At 42.8% G+C, this 25624-nt stretch overlaps 1 protein-coding gene across 8 annotated transcripts in view; it reads right to left on the reverse strand.

The window, feature by feature from the left end:
- The window catches only part of KDM6A (lysine demethylase 6A), a 255888-nt gene that overhangs the window by 13289 nt on the left and 216975 nt on the right, over positions 1 to 25624 (reverse strand). For 4 of the 8 annotated variants that reach the window (XM_053304859.1, XM_053304862.1, XM_053304861.1 and 1 more), the window contains 4 exons: positions 23284 to 23398; positions 21999 to 22186; positions 21053 to 21194; positions 5033 to 5171 (listed from right to left, as the gene is read on the reverse strand). In XM_053304859.1, the coding sequence (XP_053160834.1) occupies positions 5033 to 5171; positions 21053 to 21194; positions 21999 to 22186; positions 23284 to 23398 (584 nt within the window). The remainder of the gene's footprint in view (positions 1 to 5032; positions 5172 to 21052; positions 21195 to 21998; positions 22187 to 23283; positions 23399 to 25624) is intronic. The other 4 variants (XM_053304864.1, XM_053304860.1, XM_053304865.1 and 1 more) reach the window with 1 other exon arrangement.

The following is a 25624-nucleotide window of genomic DNA, read 5'->3' on the forward strand; positions in this document are numbered from 1 at the left end:
GGGAGTCAGGACGGTAGATACGTGAACACCGAAGCTCCCAGGCTGCTCCCTGTCCACAAATGGCTTGAGCTAATTTTTGTGTGGAACATAATAACTGTATTTGACTTGGAATTTGACTTGGGATAGATTATGTTGTTATCAATAATTAGTATATCAAGCTAAAACTTCACAAACACACGCATACCCCAACCACACAATGTGCACTTTATCAAGGAGAGAGAGTGCAGAACACCACACCTATAACTGCCCTGAATGCTGAAAATATAACAGTTTCATCATAAGTTTAAAATGAAATCCTAGTGGTGTTATGTTTTAATTTCTCATGATTTGAAAGTTACAGCATCTGGCTCAAGGCCTAAACTAAGGTTGTTTGGGAGAATAATTTTAGTAGCAGAACAGGACTCTCACACTATGCATAGCTAACCTTTTATAGATGCATTATATTATACAATTTTGTTGTTTAGTCTGTCATAAAGTAGTCAATCCTGTTATCCTCTACTATTAAGCAAAATAATCTTCCCACTAGCCGACCCCGCACAGAGCATCTGTGCGCTCTTTGGGGCCGGCGGTTACCTCTCCCCCCGCTTCTGCCCCAGTCTCTGCTTCTGGGCCCAGCCACCTCTACCCCCACTGCCACTTCTGCCTCCCCTTTCTCCCCCCCCCCCCCCGGGCCTTGCCTCCGCGGCCGGGCAGGGCCCGCCACCTCTGGCCTCCACGGCTGGGCCGCGGCGGCAGCAACCAGTCCTCCTTGGTGCACCTTAGCCAATCAGCTGGGCTCTGGGACGCACATTCCAAGGCACACCCAGGAGAATTAATATAATAGATACATATTTGTAATAATATATGCAATGCACTCAAGTATTTCTTGTTACTGAATTAAACAAATGCAATATTAAAAATTACCTTACACACTAAATTCTGTACCAAAAGGATGAACTACTTTTAAAAACCCTAGATAACAGAGATGTATTGCAAGAGGCCCTCGGTATCCATGGATTTGCAGATTGTGGTGTGGTGACTATTATGCGCGGACAGGTCTTGGGAGACCGAGTTTCATTATCTGCAGTACTAAAAATAGGTGATTTTCACCTATCCATGGTTCCTGGGCCACTTAAGGTGACTTCTGGCATCACTTCCAGTAGTATTTCCAGCCCAGAGGCAGCGTAGAGCCATTTTTTTGGGATCATGTTTACCAAAAAGCCCGCAAAAATCAGCCAATCTGGGGGTTTTGAGGGGCATTGCTGGAGAGCTAGGAAGTAAGTTATTGTATCTCTTTTATTTCTGCCTTCCTCCCATATTTTTTTGTGATTTTTGGCTGTTTTTTGTGTATATGAACCTAACTCCCAGATTCCCATAGAGGTAAGGTTTTGTTATTCACATTTTCTGTATTCGTGATTGTAGGTGAGAACGGAATTCCTGTAAATGAGGGTCTCCTGTACACTATTTTTATTCGAGGTAAAAATAAGCCTCATTGGTAAGGATTTTTCTTCACTCCAGGAAGAAAACACACCAGTGGAATAAAACACTTCTTGAGCAGCAGATAGAATCCAAAATATAATCCCTACTTCTGCTCTTAAGGGAAAATAACACCAGGTCAATCTTTTGAAACAGGCCTAAAATGTATAAAAACCGAGAATACTACCTTTATACTGGGATCAAGCAGCACCAGACCAAAACAATCAATACATGTCTGTGTGCACCATCCACCATTTACTTCAGGGGTGAAGAAAAATCCATCAAGTGTCCATGGACCAGGAACAAATCAAGTAACAAAAATGACACCTCCTACTAAGAATATATTCAGTCATCCAAACAACTGGTTTAAAATGAGAGTTAAGATTTTTCCATTTTCAATCGTGCTCTAAAAAACATGGACATTATAAATTAAGGTCCTCTTCAATGCCATATAAGCTGTAAAAGCTTTGTACAGTCTTTTATTATGCTGCCTTAGAAATGAGGCTTTGTGCACCAACACCTTTACACAGGCAGACCTCCTCCTTACTTACACTCATGCTCTTACTTGTGAGTAGACTCGTGAGTAGACTCACAACTTTATTCCTGAGAAATCCTTATATCCTTGGTGTGAAAAGACCACACACTTACTCTTTAGTAGACTACTTGCTCTTACTCATAGGTAACACTGAGAGGTCTATTCATAAGGTTGACTGTCAACTTGTAAGTAGACCTGCAACCTTAGATGTAAACCTTCTATCCTTTCTCAGAAGTAAGGGTGAGGTCTACTCAAAGTTGAGGGGCTATTCATAAGCAAGGATGCACTGTATACCTGGGCTGCACAACAGCCCATCTGCACATGTTGGACTACAACTCCGATAATCCTTGATTACTGGCCACTGTATCTGGGGAAGATGGGAAGTGTAGTTCAATAACTGCAGGGCTGAAGTTGTGCTGCCCTGATTTATTCGCAAGTTTGAAGATCAACTCATAAGGAAGGCCAATGGTCTACTCATCAGTAAGACGTGGTATCTACCCGGCCACCTACAAGTAAAGCTAATGGTCTACTGGCAAGCAAGGATGAGTTCTACTCATGTGTATAGGTTCCAAGCCATACTGCACAACATAGCATTTGAATAAAGAACCATGCCTTGTAGATGCATCAAACAGAAAACCATCAGTTATATCTGTAGGAAGTTATTGTGGCTGGACTGGGGACCTCTTGAATTTCTAGCTGGAAATTTACTATACACAGGGCATTTTGTTTTTACAAGGAATTAAACAAGGGGCATCTCTTGCAAATAATGGGGGAAATTGCATTTGTTGACTTTATGCTTGGCTGCATCCCTCCCCAGACCAATTTTGAGCTGAAAGACCAAGGCAACATCTGGATGCATGGAGCCATATTTCTAAAAGCAGCACAATATATCAGTCTTTACAGCTTATATGTTGTGGAAGTTAAGAGAGTCAACTTAACTTACAATATCCATGCTTTTTAGAGCAAAAGTGAAAATTGAAAGTATCTTAACTTGCATCTTAAACTGAAGGTTTTTGGATTACTCAATTTGCAGGCTTTTTGAAAAAGAAAATCTGATTGGGCAGCCTGTTATCGCCTTGTGTGCCCTGCCATCTTGCCGCTGCCTCCCTCCGAAGTCCATTTGCCATCTTGTTCCACCTTGCTTGCCCTGACAAGGCCCCTAGTTGCTGCCACAGTGAATATAAAAGCCCATTAAAGGAAAGGGAGGAGAAAGGAATGTCTGTTTATCTCTAGATGTGCCAGAGTGATCCTAGACTCTCTTTATCAAGCAGCTACTTTCAGACCAGGAAGTCACTTGCCAGGTCTTGCCCCTCCAACTCTGGCTTCAGAACCCTTATGGGCAAAATCAATGATAGGTGTCCTTCATTGATTTTATCCTGTTGTTATGGGGGCTAATAACTCAGGAACAGTGTTTTCTCTAATTTTTTTCATCTGTGTGCGAAATGAGTTTTGTTCTGGGCAGCAGTATCAAGGCAGTGTGTATGCACACGCATTCAGAGTGGGACCTTCCTGATTCAACCTGAGCGGGATCTAAAATTGACTGAGTGGACATCAAAAAACATGCGAGTGTGCGCGCATGTACATGGCTTAGAGGGAACACTGCTCAGGAAATACTGGATTGATTTCCTTACCCTGCAAACCACCCCCACCCCACAGGATTATGCTTCAGCACATACCCACATTAATTTTTTTTTAATAAGACGTATAAAAATGTAAGATATCTGACAGCAAAAAAAAAAAAAAGAAAGAAAAGAAACACACGAAGCATTGCTTTTAACAAGTGATATTTAAACTGCTGTATTTCAGCAGATTTGCACCAAATTTGGAGCAGTGGTGTGTCTTGTCACCTAGTTGATGTCTGCAGGTAGGAAGATTTGACAGGCATTTTATGACCAACAGAATGAAGATTTGACAGGCATTTTATGACCAACAGAATGTTCAGGGTTTAGAATGGTAAAGTGTTGAAAGTCCTCATCTTAACTTTAGTGCCAGTATAATGTCAGTCTAACATTCCCAGTGGTAAAGCCTCTACTGCTAAGAGTGCTGCTGGCTAGGACTCACCCACTGCCTTTTCAAGTTACGCAAGAATGTTTGGACATGCTTACTGTCCTGGGCTGACACCTTAGATGAAGGAGAGTTTTTAGTGTTTCCTGATATCATCTTCATGCTCTATCTCATGAGTTTGAGCCTGTTCACTGTAGATTGCTTTTGTCTGGGTCTCATACCAGCAAGGGATGCTCTTTGCAAATTTAGAGAGCACAGATCTAGGTTTGGCTTTATGATGAGCCTCAGCATATGAGTTTTGGCACTGGAAACTCCATGACCTCCATGATGGAAGTCTAAGGTTGTCAATTTCTCAGATGCAGGGGAGAAAGAAAATTGATGGAGCACTTCATCTATAGCAATCTAATTCTGCTCCACAGGATTCTGAGAACTAGCAGGGAACAGGAAGGGAAGAAGGTACATGTACGTGGCTGTTGACCAAATCTTAGTTAAGAAATAGGGACAGAACTAGATCCAAGTCTAGGTTGATGCTGCCTCTTAAGATACAGGCAACTTAATACCCAGCTCATTCATTCTGCATCAGTCCAAGAAAAGAAGCATTGGCCCACTCTGCTGACCGCACAAGACTAAGAAATGGAATGGGTGATATACATATATACCTATTTCCTAATCTATAAAGGACTGATGCAGATAGAATGCTGCTGGTGCATCCTTGCTGGTGCAAGGATGGTGGGGTCATATGCGTCTTCCCCATAGATACATGAATCCTCTCCAGTGGGTCCAGGTTGTACAGTTGGTTTCAGATTCAGTGTTAAGCAGAAATCCTATATAATCCTAAGTGTGGTTAATGTTGCTGTTGACATAAAAGAACTACAGCTAAGCATGGCTGAGGGAATTTGCACTCTAGAAGAGTCAGGATAGGGGGAGGACAACTGCACACTACCATAGTGCAAACAATGTGCATGAAGAAAACACACACCAACATAGCTCAGATCAAAAAGGAAAAAAACTAAGGAAACATTAACCCTAAGCACGCACATTTTTACTAACCTCACACATGCTACAGTAATGAGCTGGTTCTTCCTTTGTTATCCCATGCCATACAATCTCTTTTCCTGCAGCAATTAGAGCGTCCCTCAAAGTCTGACATTGCTTGAGAGTTCTCAATAGACAATACCTGTAACAAATAAGTATCATATTAAAATAATTATTCATTTATTAGTTATACAAACTACCAACAACAGATTCACAAAAATACTTATTTTCAAATACAACAGGATACAGATGTGTAAAAGTAATGTAGTACTGATATAATAAACTGTATTTACTTAAAAAGAAGATGACTCTGAATTTAAGATGATCCCCTTTAAAAATACAAGTTATATTTGCATGTCCCCCAAAGGAAGAGGACTCTGAATTTAAGACAACCACACAATTTCTATCATCAAAGAACTGGGGTGGGTGGTGGGTGGGTGGGGACGGGACGGTGATGACTAGTTTTTGATTTAGGAAATGTGGTATTTGATATAAACAAAGCATTTTTGTTTAAATCAATTAAATGTACACATTGCCACTAGCAATGTTCAGTTTGCATAAACTTTCAATCCCTTTTTGCTATTTTTCCTTGAAAGCACTCAAAACAATCTCTTAAGTCTTTGAGGGGTCACAAATCACAAAAGACTGAGTGATAAGGAATTCCTCCTGTCACCAACTCCACTTTGACCTTCCCATCTCAACACCATACCTTTCCCCTCAAAACATACCTGTGGTGGCAGGAGAGGGGGGCAAGGGCATGCATCTTCAAGGTCTCTCTCATCCCTCCCTCTGTTGGAGCACCTAGAATAAAGCTGCAATAGCAGCATCCCAGGTCCAAACAGCACTAGGAAATGTAGTTCCCTAGGATTCCTAAGTTCAGTTGATTTCATTAGACTCAATATCACGAATAACTATATTTCCCAGGGAGTCCTGGGCTGCTGAATACAATGCACCCTGAAGGAGGGAGGGAAGAGACAGACAGAGGGTGCACACATTTTCATAGCTGCCGCTGACCTGCTGTGAGCTAAGTTTGTATGAAGGCGAAAACTGACTGAAAGGCAGTGATGGTAGGAATTATTTACCCAATATGAGGCAAATAGAGGCCAGGGAAAAATCTCAAATAGTCTATGTCAGGATGAGACTGTATTGAAAATCCATGTTGGGATGAGGCTTTGAATGGGAAGATTTGTATCTTGAGCTTCCCAAATCAAACCTGGGGAACTGAGGCTGCAGTCCTATATAGACTTTTATGGAAACAAATCCCACTGAATTTATAAAATTCATTTATTTTGATACTATTGTAAATAACCTAATCATGGTTTAACACTTGGCAAGATTCAAAGTGGCTACTTCCAGTTAATTTTTAAGATATTAAAATTTCTGCTCCTTTATTGTTATATATTGCTGCCAATATAAAAGAATGTATGTTAAGCATAGAAATTTGCTAATCTAGCAGAGGACCACATTAGGAGATTGAAGATTCTCAGATACCTAGTAGGACTAGAACAGAAATTATTGGTTCCCACATTTCACATGGTCTGTCCCAGGGGCATAACCACCACTGGAGAAGAGGGACAAGTGTCCCTGCGCTGCCAGGGTCTGGGAGGCCACCAAAGTGCCCCCTCACCCCTTTCCCATGGTGCCCTATTGTCCCCTTCCCCCCAGGCAGCAGATGAAGCACTTGTTGATTAGGAATGTGACACATGGCCCCTCACCCTCTCCCAGTGGTGAGAGCTTTGTTTGTCTGCTGAATGTTCTCTCTCTTTCTCACTCTGGGCACATTATATGGCTCTTTAGGATCATGGACATTTAAGTAACTGCTACTGGCCCTATCCATACCCAGCAGAGTACCTCCAGTGACTGTTGCTGGTGTCTCTCTTATGTTTCTTTTTAGATTGTGAGTCCTTTGGGGACAGGGAACCATCTTATTTATTTATTATTTCTCTGTGTAAACTGCCCTCAGCCATTTTTGGAAGGGCGGTATAGAAATCGAATAAATAAAATAATAAATACTGGAGGTATTACTCTGTATTATGTTCTTACACAATAACCCTTCAAGGGAACCTCCAATAGCCATATCTTTTTATTACAGCCATTTAAAAATTAAGATAACCATGGGTGTAAAGTAAAGGTAAAGTGTGCCGTCGAGTTGGTTTCCTGTGCTTGTCTTTGGTAAAATACAGGTTGGGTTTACCATTACCTCCTCCCGTGCAGTGTGAGATGATACCTTTCAGCATTTTCCTATATTGCTGCTGCCCAATATAGATGTTTCCCATAGTCTGGGAAGCATACCAACGGGGATTAGAAAAGGCAACCTCTGGTTTAATAATCAAATCATTTCCCCGCTGCACCATTAGGTGGTCAACTATGGGTGCACTACACATTTATTAAAGGTAAAGTATGCCATTGAGTCGGTGTCAACTCCTGGCGACCACAGAGTCCTGTGGTTGTCTTTGGTAGAATACAGGGTTTACCATTGCCATAGCAGGTCCTATATCCTTTGTAGAACTAGCTTGTGCTCTGTACTGTATCAGTAAGAGTCCTCTAATTTTTCTTAACACTCCGATTGTTACCTTGTATCTCCTGCTTGCCGATTTAATTTGGTTTTCTCCACATTTCAAGTGCCTCCCTCTTTGAACACTACCTCATTATCTGCTCTTTGCCCTTATTATTTCTTTTAGAAAAATGCTGGGTTGTGCATTAATTACAGTGTCTTTTTGAAGGCTTATGCTGTTTTCCAAATACAACATGTTATTTCTTTCTAACGTGCCAATGTCATTAGGTTGCTATAATACCAAAAACTACATGAAAACATATTTAATTCATATTCAATTTTTTGACTTATACAGAGAGTGTGAGCAAGGGGTGCTTTATTGTGGATCTGCAGTTACCGAGTTATAACCTGAAAGGTATAGAAATGCTCGTCTTTGTTAACAACTTAGCCAATGATATCTCTACTGTTTTGTTCTCAACAGCCATGGAATGCAGGCAGTATATTTGGGAGGGAACACAACACTGACATCTACAAAAATGGATAATACTTGGCTACATAGTCACACTATTAAGAGAGATCTACTTCTGCCCTCTCCCCAAGCATCTTCAAAACCAAGAAAAAAAGAACAGGCAAGGAGGGGACAAAAAGAGTACAAAGCACCAGTGTCAGCTTGTTATTCCTTGAAGAGATTTGGCAAAAAGTCTCAACTCTTCCTCACATTCTCTAGCCAAGACCTTTGATAGGTAGAGAAAACAATGCTTTCAGTTTTCCACTCCTACTGGGAATCTATCTTTTAAGCCAGAAAAAGAAAATGCTTCTATTACTTCCAGTGAGAAAAAAGAAGAAACAACATAGGGTCACCCCCACACTGCGCTGCAATATGGAACAGGATTGTCTGCAATTCCATCTAACCACATAATACCTTGGTTAATTTCTTTTTACATTTATATCCTGCTCCTCCTCCAAGGAGCCCAGAACAGCATACATGGTTATTTTTTATCTTCAACACTACCCTATGAGGTAGGCTGAGAAAAAGTGACTGGCCCCGAATCACCTAGTGACTTTTGTGGCTAAATGGCAATTTTAACTCAGGTCTCCCTGGTCCTAGTCCAATACTCTAACCTCTATAATCACACAATAGACAAAACCAAGAAGGAAGGAAGGAAGGAAGGAAGGAAGGAAGGAAGGAAGGAAGGAAACAAACCTTGAACTTAGCAGTTCATTCTTGGAAGTTTTGGTGTGGAACAGTCTAAAACCTGCTAAGTCAGGCAGTGCCATTGACAAGAACAGACACCAAGGGAAGAGGGGACAAATGGCTGGACCAAACGGACCAGTGGTCTGACTCTGTATAAGGCATCTTCCTGTGTTCTCTCAGCTCCAAACCCAAGCCCAAAATGGAAAACAAATCTCTGATCCCCCAACTATAAATTCCAACGAGAAATCTGTGCCAATGGGCAGAGAGAGAAAGAGACAACCAACAACTGTGTGCATGTGAAGTCACAACCTGGTGACTTCGGAACTTTCCTATTCCAGCAGAGAAGAGAAGGTAGAAGTAAAGAAGATAATCCCACTGGATTTAGTATTTTCCCTACTTGCTCTGCTACGGAGTGGTGTGTGGGGTGTGTGTGCAGATATGCAGATATTTCTGAGTGCCAGGCGGTTTTGCCAGAGCCCCGTCACTCTTCTGTTACCCCATATGGATGCAGAGTTCTGTCTGTAGGGTAGGAAGACTGCCCCACCCTGAACATCTGAGAATGGAGGCTCACATTTTCTTTTATCCGTAGATTCCAGGGTGGGTAGTCTGACTCCAAAAAGGAGCATTGGTTTAACTTACAGTGAAGGCTTCTTCTGGTTGCTGAAGCCAGGGACATCTCCATGGGTTATCCTCCTCCAGGAGCTCCAAGGCAGGACAGATTTGATTGGATAAAAAGAAAGACACGCCTGCCCAAGCCCGAGGAGGATAACTCCACCCCAGTTCTTTCGGACTCAGCAGATAAAGGCAGACGTGTAGTGCATACAGAGAAAATAAGATTGGAAACAACCAAGAAGGAACAGTAGACAGAGCGAGGGAAGAACGAAGGCCTGATCTGTGCAGGGTCGTAGACCCAAGAGTCTTGTCGAGAGTAGGTCAGAGTGCTGCAGTCAGGTGGGCCAAGATGTCCCTGGCTTCAGCAACCAGAAGAAGCTTTCTGGTAAGTGAAACCAATGCTCTTTTCTTGGTTGCTTGAAGGCAGGGACATCTCCATGGGATATACCACAGCTGACCAATATGGGTGGGAGCGGTCTGACCTACTGTCGAGAAAGAACCTGCTGAAGGACCCACCTCCCCAAAGTGGCTCTGGCAGAGGCGCATTCATCGATCTTGTAGTGCCTCGTAAAAGTAGAGAATGATGCCCATATGGCTGCTCTGCATATCTCGTCGACTGAGGCATTTGTAGAAAATGCCACTGAGTTTGCTGCTGCCCTGGTCGAGTGAGCTAGAATGGAGGCGGGAGGCCTGATCCGTTGTGCTTCGTAGGCCATAGCGATGCACGCCTTGATCCACCTTGCTATAGTAGCTGAAGATACTGCAGATCCCATGGACCAGGGGTGGAAATACACAAACATACTCTCTGAGGTCCTGAATGATGCTGAATGTTTTATGTAGACCTTTAAACAGTGTCAAACATCCAACTTGTGCCACCTCTTTTCTGTAGGGTGGGAGGGTTTGGGACAAAAGGATGGCAGGAACACGTCCTGTGACAGGTGGAAAGTGGATGAAACTTTTGGACGGATGAACGGGTCCAGGACCAGACGTCCGGCATCTTTCAGGAAAATGCAGAATGATTTGTTCACTGATAGGGCCCGAAGTTCAGAAATCCTCCTAGCAGACATGACTGCGATGAGGAAGGCTAACTTAAATGACAAAACCTTGATGGGAATGGACCGTATCGGTTCGAAGGGCTGTGATTGCAGGGCGTGAAGGACAATATGCAGGTCCCAGGTGGGAAATTGGTAGACTGTTGGAAGTGACAGTAGAGATGGACCTCTTAGGAAGCAGCGGAGATGAGAATGTGCTTGAGAGGACTGGGATGTGCCATCGGCGAGCAATGGAAGTAGTGAAGCCACCTGTCTTTTCAGAGTGTTTGGCCTGAGACCCCTTTCCAGTCCCTCCTGAAGGAAGTGAAGGAGATGGTAAAGCGAACGAGAATGCCTTGGAAATGGAATGACGTGCCATCCAACGTAGAAATGACCGCCAGGTGTATTGGTATACTCTTTCTGTTGACGCGATGCCAACATGGTGTCTAGTACACCCCCATTGAAACCTTGCAGTCTGAGGATCCACCGCTCAGACTCTAGGCGGAGAGACACAACCAAGCGGGGTTGGGATGTTGGAGCGGGCCTTGCGAATGAAGGTCCTGTGTCGGTGACAACTCCAATGTGGGGTGACCAACATGTGGAGTAACTCCGGAAACCAAGGACATCAAGGCCAGAAGGGAGCTATGAGAATTACCTTGGCTCGGAGAAGACCGATTCTGCGAAGGAGTCTTGCTAGCAGTGGAGATGGGGGAAAGGCGTAGAGAAGCCCTTCCGGCCACTGGGCTGACATGGCGTCTACTGCCGCTGCGCTCTGGGAAGGGAACCTCGACATGAACCTGGGAAGTTTTGCATTGGACGGAGTCACGAAAAGCTCCGGCATTGGGACTCCCATACGATCCATGATCTGATGGAAGATCCTGGGATGTAGGCTCCATTCCCCCGGGGAAACATCAGTGTGACTGAGAGCCAGTCCGCCACTACATTCAGTTCCCCCTTGACGTGATGGGCTATTATGGATTCCAGATGTTTCTCCACCCAAGTCAGGAAGAGGATCGCTTCTTGATGTAACGAGCGGGAGTGAGTACCCCCTTGTCGGTTGATGTATGCTTTGGCCGTTGTGTTGTCTGTTTTGACTAACACATGGGAGGCCTGGAGAGAGGGTAGGGAAGGTTAGGAGAGCTAACTGGATGGCTCGAAGTTCTCTCCAGTTTATGCTGTGCTCTTGTTCTTGTCTTGACCAGAGTCCCTGAGCAGACAGGTTGGAGCAATGGGCTCCCCAGCCTCTGTCACTTGTGTCGGTGTATAGAATGGCCCTGGGAGGATCCAGGAAGGGCTTGCCTCACAGGAGGTTGTTGGAGCGTAATCACCAGCGGAGTGATGTCTGAATTGAGTCTGGTAGATTTACTTTGCGCTTTGACTTTCTGGTGATTTCCCTCTGGAAGGGGAGCAGAAACCACTGCAGATTACGTAGATGGAGGCGCGCCCAAGGCACTGAGTCCAGTGCTGCCACCAAGCCCAGCAGACGCGCCAGCATGTTGAGGGGAACCGTTGGCGTCGATAGAACCAACTTGATTTCCGACTGAAGAGTGGCTAGGCGGTCTGGAGGGAGACATGGTCGCTCTTGTTATGTCTATAATTACTCCCAGGTGACGTAACTGGTATGATGGAGTCAGCTGACTCTTTTCGATGTTTACTAGGAAACTGTGAAGATCCAGTGCTGACAAGAGTGGACTGGAGATCTCTCTGGGCCTCTTGAGAGGAGCGTGATTGAAGAAGCAAGTAGTCTAGGTACGCAAAGACCCGCACTCCCTGGAGGCAGAGGTGGGCCACCAGGGGTGCCAGGATCTTTGTGAAAATCCGAGGTGTGGATAAGAGGCTGAAGGGCAGGGCCACATACTGGAAGTGCCGGCCTGCATACCTGAACCGAAGGAATTTTCTGCTGTCCAGGTGAATAGGTACATGCAGGTAAGCCTCTTTCAGGTCAATGGAAGTCAGTAGGTTGTGCCTGTGCATGGCCTCTGAGATTGATCTTAAGGTTTCCATGTGAAAGTGAATCCGGCGTACTGATTTGTTCAGGCATTTTAAGTTGAGGATGGCTTGTTGGGTTCCGTCTTTTTTTGGTACTGTGAAGAGAAGAGAATAGACTCCTCTTCCCTCCTCCAAGGTGGGCACCGGTTCGATTGCCCTGATGTCCTGCAGGTGTTGGATTGCTTGTAGCATCTGTGAGTGCTCTGCGAAGGACCGTGACCTTGGAGTTGGTAGGAACTTGTAGGAGGGAGGAGAGTAGAATTTTAGGGCCATGTTTCCAAAAGCTTGGAGGCATCATATGGAACTGAAGAAAGGTTGATTCTGGAGTTGGCATCGACTTGCCAATTTTTGAGCCTGGTGGCAGGTGGCATCTGCCCACCACTGCTGTGGCGGACACTCGTGTTGAAAAATGAATTGCATCCAACGTAGCGTCGGCCATAAAGGCCTGGGCTTTCTGTAACTTCACTAATTGTTGCTGCATCTTCACTGGATCAGATGGTGGGTCGCTAATGAGGTCATCTATCCAAAGGAGAGATGCCCTGGCTGCCATAGATGCTGCAGAGGTGGCTCGAGTGACTAGGGCTGAATTGTCATGAACACGCTTGAAAGATAGTTCAGCTTTCCTATCCTCCAGGTTCTTGAGGGAGGCTCCGCCATCCTTTGGAACCAAAGAGCCAGATACCAGTTGAGCTATTGGGGCATCGGTATTAGGTGTTTTTAGCATGTTTGATGCCTCCTGTTGGAAGGAATAAAACTTGTTAGCTATCGCCATTGGTCTGAGATCTGAGGCGGGGAGAAGCCATTCTTCTTTCACCACATCTGAAAATAAATCTGGCATAGGTAACAACATAATTTTTGCTTTTGCCCTAGGGAACGCCAACTTCCCCTTTGCTGTGGGATCGGGTTCTTGGGTAGATTTATTTGGCAGACCAATTGTTTTTATAATCCTGTTCATGAGTGGGGGATAGTCCTCTGAGATCCTGCTCTATACAGCGGAAGGGGAGAACTGGTGTGGGGGGGGGGGAAGAGGGGGGAAAAGGTTATAATTTTTTTTTTTAAGGTATAGGATAAACCAGGGTGAGCCACAGAGGGTAGAAATAGAAGAGGAAGAGAAAAAGAGCTAAAATGAGAGCAAAAAATGCTGAAAAGCTAGAGAGAAAAAGGAAACTGCCTGGAGCTGCTGAAGGACAGAAAGAAATGGGGCGGAGTTATCCTCCTCAGGCTCAGGCAGGTCTTTCTTTTTATCCAATCAAATCTGTCCTGCCTTGGAGCTCCTGGAGGAGGCTAACCCATGGAGATGTCCCTGCCTTCAAGCAACTGAGAAAGAGCAATCTACCCTCAACAGATGACAATTAACCAATCTCAGATAGAGACCACTTTCTACAAAATACGCCACCAAAAGGCTATATTGGCCAGTGAGTTAGCAATAACATAGTAGTGCCTAGTGAAGGGATCACCATATGATTGCCTTGCACACCAATTTAATGCAGAAGTCCCTCAGGGCTCCATTCTATCACCAATGCTTTATAATTTCTACATGAAACCGATGGGTGAGGTCATCAGGAGGTTTGGTGCTGGATGTTATCAGTATGCTGATGACACCCAAATCTACTTCTCCTTTTCATCTTCAGGAAATGGCACTCATTCTCTAAATGCCTGCCTACAGGCAGTAATGGGCTGGATGAGGGATAACAGATTGAAGCTGAATCCAAGCAAGACAGAGGTGCTCATTGTGGGGGCTCAGAATCTGAGGGGTGTGTTAGATCTTCCTGTGCTGGATGGGGTTACACTCCCCCAGAAGGAGCAGGTGCTCAGCTTGGGAGTACTCCTGGACCCAGGCCTCACCCTAGTATCTCAGGTGGAGGCCATGGCCAGGAGTGCTTTCTATCAGCTTCGGCTGATTCAACAGCTGTGCCCATTCCTTGAAGAGGATGACCTCAAAACAGTGGTACATCAGCTGGTAACCTCCCGGCTTGACTATTGCAATGTGCTCTATGTGGGGCTGCCTTTGTATGTAGTCTGGAAACTTCAATTGGTTCAGAATGCAGCAGCCAGACTGGCCTCTGGGGCAACCCGGAGAGACCATATTATGCCTGTTTTGAAACAGTTACACTGGCTGCTGATATGTTTCCAGGCAAAATACAAAGTGCTGGTTATTACCTTTAAAGCCCTGAAGGGCTTGGGTCTGAGATATCTTAGAGAACGCCTTCTTCTACATGATCCCAACCACACATTAAGGTCATCTGAGGAGGTCCGTCACCAGTTACCACCAGTTTGTCTGGTGGCAATTCAGAGGCATGCCTTCTCTGTAGCTGCCGTGGGGCTGTGGAATGCACTCCCAGCAGAAATTTGCAATCTTAATTCCTTACTGACCTTCAAGAGAGCCCTTAAAATCCATCTGTTTAGCCTGGCCTTTCAGGGTTTTAAATTAGTTTTAATTGTTTTAATGCTAACCTGGTTTTCAGGGTTTTAATTGTTCTGATAGTTTAATTGTTTTTTAAGATGTTTAATTGTTAATTGGTTTTCATATTTATATTTCTGTTTTAATTGTTGTTGGTTTTAATGGTTTCTGTTTTAACTGTAAACTGCCCTGAGCCATTTCGGAAGGGCAGTATAAAAATCGAATAAATAAATAATAAATAAATAAATAAGAACAGGGCTAATAAAACTGCTGTAGTGGTTTCCTTCAGAGAATGATCTTAATTTCTTCTGGCAGAGTCCAAGAGTAGTTTGTAAGCCAGAGAGAGGCAATCTTGAAGCCAGTAGGCAATGGTGGAATTAGATACCTTATCCCCCTTGGAGAATGTATAAAAGAAACAAACATTAATTCCATCTTCTGGGGCTTTTGAGTTCTAGAGATGTAAAAGCTAAGAGCCCTCTTGAAAAGCAAGGTATGTTACTCCTTTTCTTTTGGTTGGAGAAACCTAGGATAGAAGGAGGGCAACATAATTGCAGATGACCTGTGGAATGGCAAATTTATTCCCAAGTTTAAGGACAGATCCATCTTGAACTTGGTTTTCTCTAGTACTGAAAAGAGCTCCACTTTCACTTGCCCAAAGAGTTCACATAAATTGTGGAAAATCAGTGGTGTGGTTTTCGTTCCACCTAGTTCTAGATCTTCCAGCTGAGCTAATCTGTATTTTCAGTGTTTTCAGCTCTTGCCACATGAGCTGTTCATGAAGATGAGAGGATGATGATGCTCCGATTATGTCAGTATGTTACTTAATGCAGTGGCATTGATCAGATGCTTCCCAGACAATCCACATATACCTTCACTAACATATTGTGTTTGTAAACCATTACACCTTGTTTTGAGATTCGGAAGGCATGAAGAGCCATGTTTATAGCTCTGGGGTCTAACCAATTAATGTTCTAGGCAGACAGCTTAGTAGACTACTTGCTATGACCTACCAAAACCTGAAGATGAGCTCAACAGCAGAGCTTGGGTTCCCAGAGAGGAATTTCTGTTAACCATCAGCCTGTGGCCATCTACCACTGAAGCTCAAGTGGTAGATAAAGATGATCTGGCAAAACAAAACTCAGTTGGAGTGTCTGCACTATTTGACTCTGAATATCAAAAAAGAACCTCTGGAAAGGCCTGGCATGAAATCTGTCTGACAGTATTATATTTTGAGAAGGTACCCGTAGCCCCAATCAGCTCTGCAAATGTTATCAGGTCCACCTGAGTGGGAGAGAGGATCAACTTGGCAAAGAGGCACCTTTTAATGTGGTGATTCTCTTTATTTAGCAGGGGGAGAGTAACTGGCCCTATCTACCCCCAGCACAGTACCTCCAGTGACTGTTGCTGGTGTCTATCTTACGTTTCTTTTTAGACTGTGAGCCTTTATGGAGATGGAAATGCAGCAACGTTATTGCCCTTTGCAGAAGTGTCTGCCTGCATCAATGTTGACGTATTCAGAGTTGATGTCAACACCGATGTCAAAATAAATCCAGTGGGCTACAACGTTGCATTTTGAAATGTGTTGGCAGCAGCAACAGTTGAAGTGGAGCTTGGTGCTGATTTCTCCCTTCTCCTCACTATAGGATTGAAGCAATTAGCCATTAGCCATTTTTTGGCTTCAGTACCCTGTCCTCAGCGCTGGCCATTGTGACTCTTTAAGAGACATGTCTTTTCTTTTCCTTCACTTCCTCTTTGTGCCAAGACTTTGAAACATGCTTATACTCATTTGTTCTGGAGGACTGCATTGAAACCGCTAAGGTGTTGGGTCACGAAGTGGTCAATACCAGCTGGGTTTGTTGTGACAGTCTTGACTTTCGGAAGATGAAGTGTTTTTTGCCGATGCCATCTGCCTTGACACTGAAGTTGGGCTCATAGTCGATGTCGACATTAGTGGAAATTTCAAAGGAGTTGGCATGGAAGTTGCCGGGTAAAATGCCATGCCATAAAGTGTTGCCCTCAGCCTTAACTCTTTGCTTTTTCTTGTTTTGGAGAAAGATTGGCAGATTTTACAGGAGCTTGGGTTGCATTTCCCCCCTAAGCACAGCAAACAGTACTCATGATGGTCTGTGGATGGTAGTTTACTGCCACAGCTTATACATATAGGTTTGAGTTAACAAGGCAAGTGAATAAAGAATAAGGTCTAAAATATTTTTTCACATCCCCAGTTTTCCTGCATACTATGAAAAATATGGGGAACATCCTGGATCAAACTTGTCCTCTTGGAAATAGATCTATGCTCCTATCAGGAGTAAATGCTGAATTGCTTTCAGAATTGTTGAATGTTTGAGGGTTCTCCATAGTTTCTAAAATGGCACCCTGAGATTCCCTGCAAATCTTGGAGTCTATAATCATGACACCACTGAAATCAAATGAGGTAAGTTAGTCATGACTAACTTAAATGCCATTCATTCCAACAGGACTTGGTTATCACTATTGTAGTCTTGATGCCACCCTAAGCAAACAATGTTTGCTAAAGAGAATTGAGGAGTCTGGGACAACCTCACTACTGCAAACATGTCTGTGTGCGTGCTGAGATTTTAGAAGCCATGACCCTAGCTGAAAACTGGATTGACTTGAGAGAAGTAGCTATTAAGGCAGATGCTGAAAATGCAGTCATACAGAGCTCAGACTCTTTCGGCAGCTCTGCCTCTGGAGAGGCTAAAGCTATTTGCCAACATGTGGATCACCCTTAAAGAAAGAAAATTTGAGTAGATGCCTATAATGAAAGAGAGATGGCCTTGACATCCCCCCCCCCGAGGACAACTGCAATGACTTTGTTGCACTGGTCCCTAGGAAGGCCATCCTATCAGCAGGTAGTGTGGCAGAACTGCTACTGGGGCATCCACCTATGCCTATCCATCATGTCTGGAAGTAGTAGTATTTTGAGACAAGTCTGTTTCTTGGTCCTACTGCACACAGGTGCTGTCCATTCAATAACTTTCCCAAACATCTCAAGAAGATGAATCATGCCAAGTACCGAGCACATGGGAAGCTTGCCCTCACTCTCTTGGGCTGAGCACTCAAGAAAATCTCTCCTTATTACTTCTCCATAAGTTCAAATACCTGAAAGCCCTTTAGGAAGACCCTTGAGAAAATACTGAGTAGAAAAGTCATTCCTGCCATGATTACTCATTCCTCTCTTCCAGTTGGGAGGTCTGGCAGGATCACGCAGAGTGCATCAGATTGATTCACTAAAACGCCAAACGACTTTAGGAAAGGAGTGGACTATGAGCCCTCTGCTTGTCCCTCCCTCCTAGGCCTTTTGGAGGGCAAACCTGAATAATGAGCACTACACCCCTGTAGATCCTGGCTATTTGTGCGGCTCTGGGAGAGTGTTGGTGGTTTTGCAGAGCCTGGGGAACAAGATCTGCTCCTGCTCCTCCTTCGTTTCCAAGATCTGCTTGTTACAACAGTTTTAGGTTCTTTTTTTTTCTTTTTCTTTTTTGCAGCATTTGGTCTCAGACTTGTCACCATCACCTGCTGCCACCCCACTGCTCAAATTATTCTGACTGTGTCAAGCACATCCCTGCCTATGCTTTGCATGGCTCATTCCAGGAAGTTTGCTGTTGCTTCACCCTCTGAAAAATCTAGATCTGCAGGAGACAGCTCCCTGGCATCTGCCACACTCACTGTGCCTCTTCACGAAGTGTAAGGATCATGTTTTCTCTTCATGATGGTACACTGTGCAGTGTTTGTTCAGTCACGCCCCATCCCCTCACATTGTTAGCTACTAATGCTTGACAGTGTGTGCTTCTCTATCTCTTATGCTTGTTCCAGGTCCAAGGGTAAAGAGGCATAGGCCTCAGCACTAGTTTGCAAGAACGGGAAAAGAAAAGCTGTTAGGAGGAAAGCAGCTGAATGCTTCATTGTCAAGTGTAACTCGTCCCTCTTATCTCCTTATTCTCGGATTGAGAGATGGGTAAGGAGATGGAGCAGTGGTGTGATAGCCACATTCTCTCAAGGTGTAAGCCATACTGGTCACAACAATGCACCATTCCCTCCGTTTCTCACTTCCTGCATGTTAGAAAGAGGGGAGGGGAAGAGAACCCACTAGAGGATGCATCAAGCTTAAGAAGGTGAGCTGCAAAGGAACATTCCTTTCACATGCTTTGAGCTAGGGAGCAATAAAAAGCTTTCCAATCCACTTAACTGAGGATGCTTAAGCAAATGTTTGGTGACATCTGAGTAACCTCAGTAATGAGTTTTATGAGACCCTGCAAACTCCTAATGGACTGGTCTGGGAGCTGAGAGTAGTAGCTATTAAGCCACTTTGGGGGTATAAAGTTGCTTACCTCCCACTTGGGGGGGGCTTCTATGAAAAAGCAGGGTAAAAATCCATTAAATAAGTACAGGCAAACCTCATTATATGTGGGACTGCTATTCACGGTTTTGCATATCCACACGTGGCACAAAGACACCTGATCTTAATATCCATAGATACTGAAGGGATAAAACCCACATATCTGTGGTTCCTAGAAGGCCAGAAATGCCCATGGAAATCATTTCTGGCCGCTATTTTAAGAAATGAAGCCATATTGTGGCTCATCTGCTAAAAAAACTTAAAAAATTTCCCCCCACAATTTTTTGCAGTTGGGAGGGGGGAGGGTTTTTTTGGTGGGAGGACTTTCCTGGGCAAATGAAGACCCTGAGGAGCACAGTACAGTAGATACTTTCAGCTATTTTCACCTTTTGCTGCTGTTTTTTTAAACCTTTTTCCTCATTCTGGAACCTAAGCCCCCATTTTCCATAGGCACAATGCCTTGTTACTCGCGGTGGTAGGCAAAGAATGGACCCCCCGTGAATAATCATCTTCCATCATCATCATCATCATCATCATCATCATCATCATCAATTAATTAAACCAACCCTAACCACCCTTCCAAAAATGGCTCAGGGCAGTTTACAACAAAATAAAAACAAAACAATTAAAATCCAAACGAAATCAATTAAACAATTAAAACAATTTAAACATTAAAATCATTTAAAACCAACATTAAAATTTAAAACCATAAGTGCAGTTAAAAGCCTCGGTGAATAAATATGGCTTCAGTGCCTTTTTAAAAGTTGCCAGAGATGGGCAGGCTCTTATTTCAACAGGGAACGCATTCCAAAGTCTAGGGACAGCAACGAAGAAGGCCCATTCCCCAGTAGCCGCCAAGTGAGTTGGCGGCAGCCGCAAGTGAACCTCTCTGGATGATCTCAACAGGAGGTGGGGCTCGTGGTAAAGACGACATTCTCTTAAATACCCAGGGCCTAAGCTGTTTATAGGTAATGACCAGCACCTTGTATTTTGCCCAGAAATGTATCAGCAACCAGTTTAGTTCTTTCAACACAGGAGTAATATGGTCTCTCCTAGATGACCATATTCTAAGGTTTGCCTGTAATAATACATTGATATGTTTTCCTATTGACAATCATGCCTGGCTACCAAAGGAGGTACTTCCTAGGAGTTAAAGAGTGCCTCATCTCAGAACCTTTTGAAAAAATCTTACTTATAGCTACTCTCATACAGAACATAAATCAGTAGTGCCAACACAGAGGAAGTATCTTCTGTAGTTGTTGCTAGTCTTTAATAAAATAGAAACAGAGCACCACCTCATTAGTTCTACACTAAGATGCCATTCTCAACCACTAGAGGGTAGTATGTCTAGCTGCTGATGGATGGCTAGATCACTTAGTTTTCTTTTGCCACTGAATCTGTGTCCCTTTTTGTATTAAGTTGTGGGGTGTGCTTAGAACTGGCATAGGAGCACAAACATCTTAGATATGTGGAGGAATGGTGACAGTGGGTGACTGAAGTTTGCCTTTGATATTTTACTGTAAGCGTTGCCTTGGATAAATGAATTGTTTGAAAAGGTAAATATTTTAAAAGAATTTTTCTTCCCTTCCTTCTGTATTTCTTTCCCCTTTTAAAACATAGCAAAGGCAGGGTTGTCCTTAACTCATTGACTGGTCAAAACTGATGACTAGAAAATTCACTCAAGCAGTGGCTAGGAGCCTAAGCTGTACAACATTCACCTGTGTGTCTTTCCCTTTAAAAATGTTAAAAAAAAAAATCATCAATTGAACAGACTCCATTCCATACCAGTTGAACTTTCATCAATATGTGAACCAATACTTGCATGCCAAAAGCTTCCTGCTTTGTTTCACAAAGAGTCCTACTCTTTGTATCCTTTTTCTGCCAATCAAGACTCAGCAAATTAAGATGAGTCCAAATCAACAAGCTTAAAAATGTACTTACTTGATCATTTCAAAAAGCTTTGGATCTGAGACTTTGATATTTCGTGCTATGTTCCAAGAAAGATGAACCATAGGTGCTATTGATTTCACACTTTGCAATTTATTCCACTCGTACCGTTCCACGGCTAGTTTATATTGACAGGCTACACAGAAACACAAGGGGGAAAACTGAGTACAATTTTAAAAGCTATGAAGATAACCATTTAAGGTTCAGTTATTCACAAGTAAGAAAAAATATGTTTCCTTGAATACTAATTATTAAACTTAAGCTTTCAAAGAAATTACTCTGGAACAATCTTTCACAGGATTTGTCACAACAAAAGAGAAGGCATGTGCTGAAAAAATCATGAAGGTTCTTGCTTTAATAGCATGCAATCTTCATCTTAATTTAAAAACAAAAAATAACAAAGAGCTTTATTGCCATTAACTGAAGCTGTCTACATATTAAAATTAAAATGTTACTTCTGCTTGCCCTTTAAAGTGGAGTGTGGGTAGTGGAGCCTTTTGTAAAGAAATTATATTTCTGCAGAACATTTGCTTTTTAATTGACTAAGATATTGACAACTGAGACTCTTATTATTTATGTTCACAGACTACTAAATACTGTATACAAATTGTAATTAATTTATAATTGTAAAAAAATCAAAATAGATATATTTTAAAAACTAATTTTTGAAACAGAGATACTATTTGACAACTCTGAAAAGTTTTATCTCTTCCGGAACATTATCAAAATGATTGCAAAGTCCAACGTAACTATAACTTCTATCACCATATCGCAAATCTTGTAAATATGTTCATACCTAATCTATTTGAAATTTGATTTTACTGTGTTTATTATTATTTTATGCATTTATACACCACCCCAACTTGTGTCTCTAGGCAGTTTACATCCTAAACCAACATAGCTTAAATAATTCAGGAAAAAAGTTAACAAAATGTAATACCTGTAAGAGGGCCAACATTCCAGGCAATATTGTTACACCAGCCAATAGCTTGAACCCAGTGAACAGTCCCAGCATTTATCCACACCAAATCTCCAGGTCTCTGAATAAATCTATACACTGGAACATTGGCTTCATACAAATCTTCCAGGTTAGGCCACCACGAGCCCATTAGGAAATTCACGTTGTTTCTGAAACAGGAAAAGTTGGTCTTAAGACTTTTGTCAACACACATTTCCTATGTACAAAAAACTATTTAGTCAATCAAAAATGTTCGACAAAACTGACAAAAGGACCACAATATTTGCACAAGAGGATTATTTGTATGCTTCCTCAGACTACAAGCTTTCAATTCTTAATGAACAACTTCAAAGGGAACAGCTACAGTCTAATGTTTGCACAAAGTTCTATGAGTAGTATGATTTGAGTTAAGTATATTTTAAACTATGTGCACTATGACTTCCAGAAATATAGTTTCACTAAGGACTCCACTGATCGTGAAAGAATAGTTTATTGGCATTACTGGGCTTCATCTAAAACTCCTCTGAGTTGTGCAGTGCTGCATCCCTGTTTCTTCAGGCCCAGAAGTTCCCAAGCCTACTTAGAATCAGGAGCACACAGTCCAGCTGCTGTGCAACACCAAGTGCCATTGTGATGGATGGAAGAAGTTGCAACAGTCATCACAAAAGAGCCACAACTCATGAAACTCTATTACCTTGCCAGGAGTTGTCTTGGGTATGCTGGTGCAGGAAGAGGCAGAATGGAAAGTCACATCACTGCAGGGGGAATCTTCCTTGCTAACTACCCTTTTTCAGGATAGTTCTAGCCAACTTACAGTTAAAAGTGAAGGTCCAAGGTGTTAGCTTAAGTGTGCCCAAGTACTTGCCCGTGCCCAGTGGAATTATTGCTTCTTTTTCTTTGAACTTCAGACCATCCAGAGACAATATCACAGATTGCCTTTGAAACTTCCCTCTATTTTAAAAGTCTGCCATTTGGCATGAGTGCTGTTCCAAGAAATATAGGCCTAAAGCCCTCTTGGGATAGTCAAATTAATTAGAAATTGGTGCATGGTTCTTTTTATTCTGCTCACAATAATGACTATTTACATTTCCACTTCACTTTTGCTGCTTTATTGGAATACGTGAAGGGAAAATGGAGGTAATATACTAGCCGGAACAGAGTAAGTGCCACCTCCCAAATAAACATCAATAGCACTAGTTTAGAGGTAGATCTATAGATTGCACAATTATTAGAAAAACAATGTAGCAATGCAAAATGCAGAACGTACTTTTCACAGAAGTCATTCATGACACCCCAATAATTTTCTGGAACAACAAACCATTCACAATCACCTGGACCTATATTTATATTTACTGAGCAAAAGTTGTTGTTTTCTTGATGACCTGAAATTCATAAGAAAAGAGCAAACAGACATAACTTATGTTTACAATTCACTCTAAAACCACAGAGTATCATATACAAACAAAAACATCAGAATCCTATAGTATCTTAAAGTTAAATACATGTATTGTGGTATACGTTTTCATAGGGCAACAGACTAATTATAGTAGACTAAAACTACAGAATTCTGTGGTACCTTAAAGAGTTATACATTTATGTGATGTAAGTTTTCATCGGGTAAAAGGCTACTTCATGTATTTATGAAAAATGTGTTTGTCGTAAGGTGCTGCAGGATTAATTGTTTTATGAAGACTAACATGCATAACCTCTTTTATATTTTAGATTTACATCTTATTTTTCAATTATTTGGTCCTCTTTTCTAGAACAATTCATATCCACCTTTCTATCATATCAGATGTTCAAGGCTGCTAAGAAATAAAATTAAGAACACCACAATCTAGCTCAAAGTAAATTCAGTAGGTAGAAGCATTTCAATATCATCACTAACCAGCACTGAGACCACACAGCATCCCCCAAAGCCCCTCTAAAAAGCCAAGTTTGGGCCTTGCATCACAAAGCAGACCACAGCTGAGCCAGGTGAGCTTCCCTAGAATAATATCTGGATTAAGTTACAGTTATAGACCACATCCAGTCCATCACTAATCTCAGACACTGATTCAAAACCTCCACTGCCTCCCTAGGAACTGAAGAAAAGATTAAAAGAGACTGGTGTAATCTGCATACGGTGATACCTCAGTCTAAACCTCCAGATGACCTCACAAAGCAGCTTCATTTAGATGGTAAAATGTATGGGCACAGAATGGATCCTATGACATCCTATAAGGCACCAGCCATATAGTACAGAATGTCTCCCAGCACCACCTTAAGAGTAGGCCTTGTGGAAAGATTCAACTTCAAAGGGTTTAAGCGAAAAATGTGCACATTGGCCCTGGTTCCACATGGAGATGGCCACTCCCAATGCTTATCTTTGTACAAAATGAACCTGTGCACAGTTCCAGTGAGGACCCTTAAAAGGAAGAGGAGCTGTGGGAAGTCCCAGTGATGTTTTGGAAGGTGTGCACGAAGTGCTGGGAAATAGATTCGGGGAGATATGCACACCATTTGCCTTCAGCCCTTCAAAGTTGAATCATTGCACAGGCCTATTATGAGACTTAACCTCCAGGAACCACTGAAGTATGCTGCCTCCCAGTCCATACCAGCAAGACAGTGAAGGAGGATACCATGGTCAGTGGAATCTAACGTTGCTGAGAGGTCCACAAAAATCAATAATTGTCTCATTTATCTGTGAGGACAGATCATCCACTAGGCAGTTACAATAATAAAACTAGGCCAGAAGGCAGACTGAAAAGGATCCAGATAATGAGAGTTTAGCTACCACTACATGTCCAATGATCTTACCCAAAAACAGGATGTTTGTTTATTTTTTATTTTATTAAAATAAATGAGCCCCTGGTGGCGCAGTGGTAAAACTGCCGCCCTGTAACCAGAAGGTTACAAGTTCGATCCTGACCAGGGGCTCAAGGTTGACTCAGCCTTCCATCCTCCTGAGGTCGGTAAAATGAGTACCCAGAATGTTGGGGGCAATATGCTAAATCATTGTAAACCGCTTAGAGAGCTCCGGCTATAGAGCGGTATATAAATGTAAGTGCTATTGCTATTGCTAAAACATGTCTATACCACCCAAAACTTATGTCTCTGGGCAGTTTACAACAGAATAAAAACAAAGTAAAACATTCGTTAAGACAAAATGGGGAGGGGGGAGACACACACACATTACAACAATTTAAAGATTTTAAAATAATATTTTAAAAAAGCATTAAAACCATTAAAACAACATTAATTAAAAGCCTGGGTGAAGAAATGTGTTTTTAAAGACTTTTTAAAAGCTGTCAGAGGCTCTTATTTCACTAGGGAGCGCATTCCAAAGCCTCGGGGCAGTAGCGGAGAAGGCCCGTCCCTGAGTGGCCACCAGACGAGCTGGTGGCAGCTGCAGAAGGACCTCTCCAGCAGATCTCAGTGGGCGGTGGGGTTCATGCAGAAGAAGGCGTTCCCTTAAATACCCAGGGCCCAAACTGTTTAGGGCTTTATAGGTTATAACCAGCACCTTGTATTTTGCCTGGAAACATATCGGCAGCCAGTGTAGCTCCTTCAATATAGGAGTTATATGGTCTCTCCGAGATGACCCAGAGACCAGCCTGGCTGCCGCA

The sequence above is a fragment of the Hemicordylus capensis genome, chromosome 3 (assembly GCF_027244095.1).
Source record: "Hemicordylus capensis ecotype Gifberg chromosome 3, rHemCap1.1.pri, whole genome shotgun sequence".
Lineage (NCBI taxonomy): Eukaryota > Metazoa > Chordata > Lepidosauria > Squamata > Cordylidae > Hemicordylus > Hemicordylus capensis.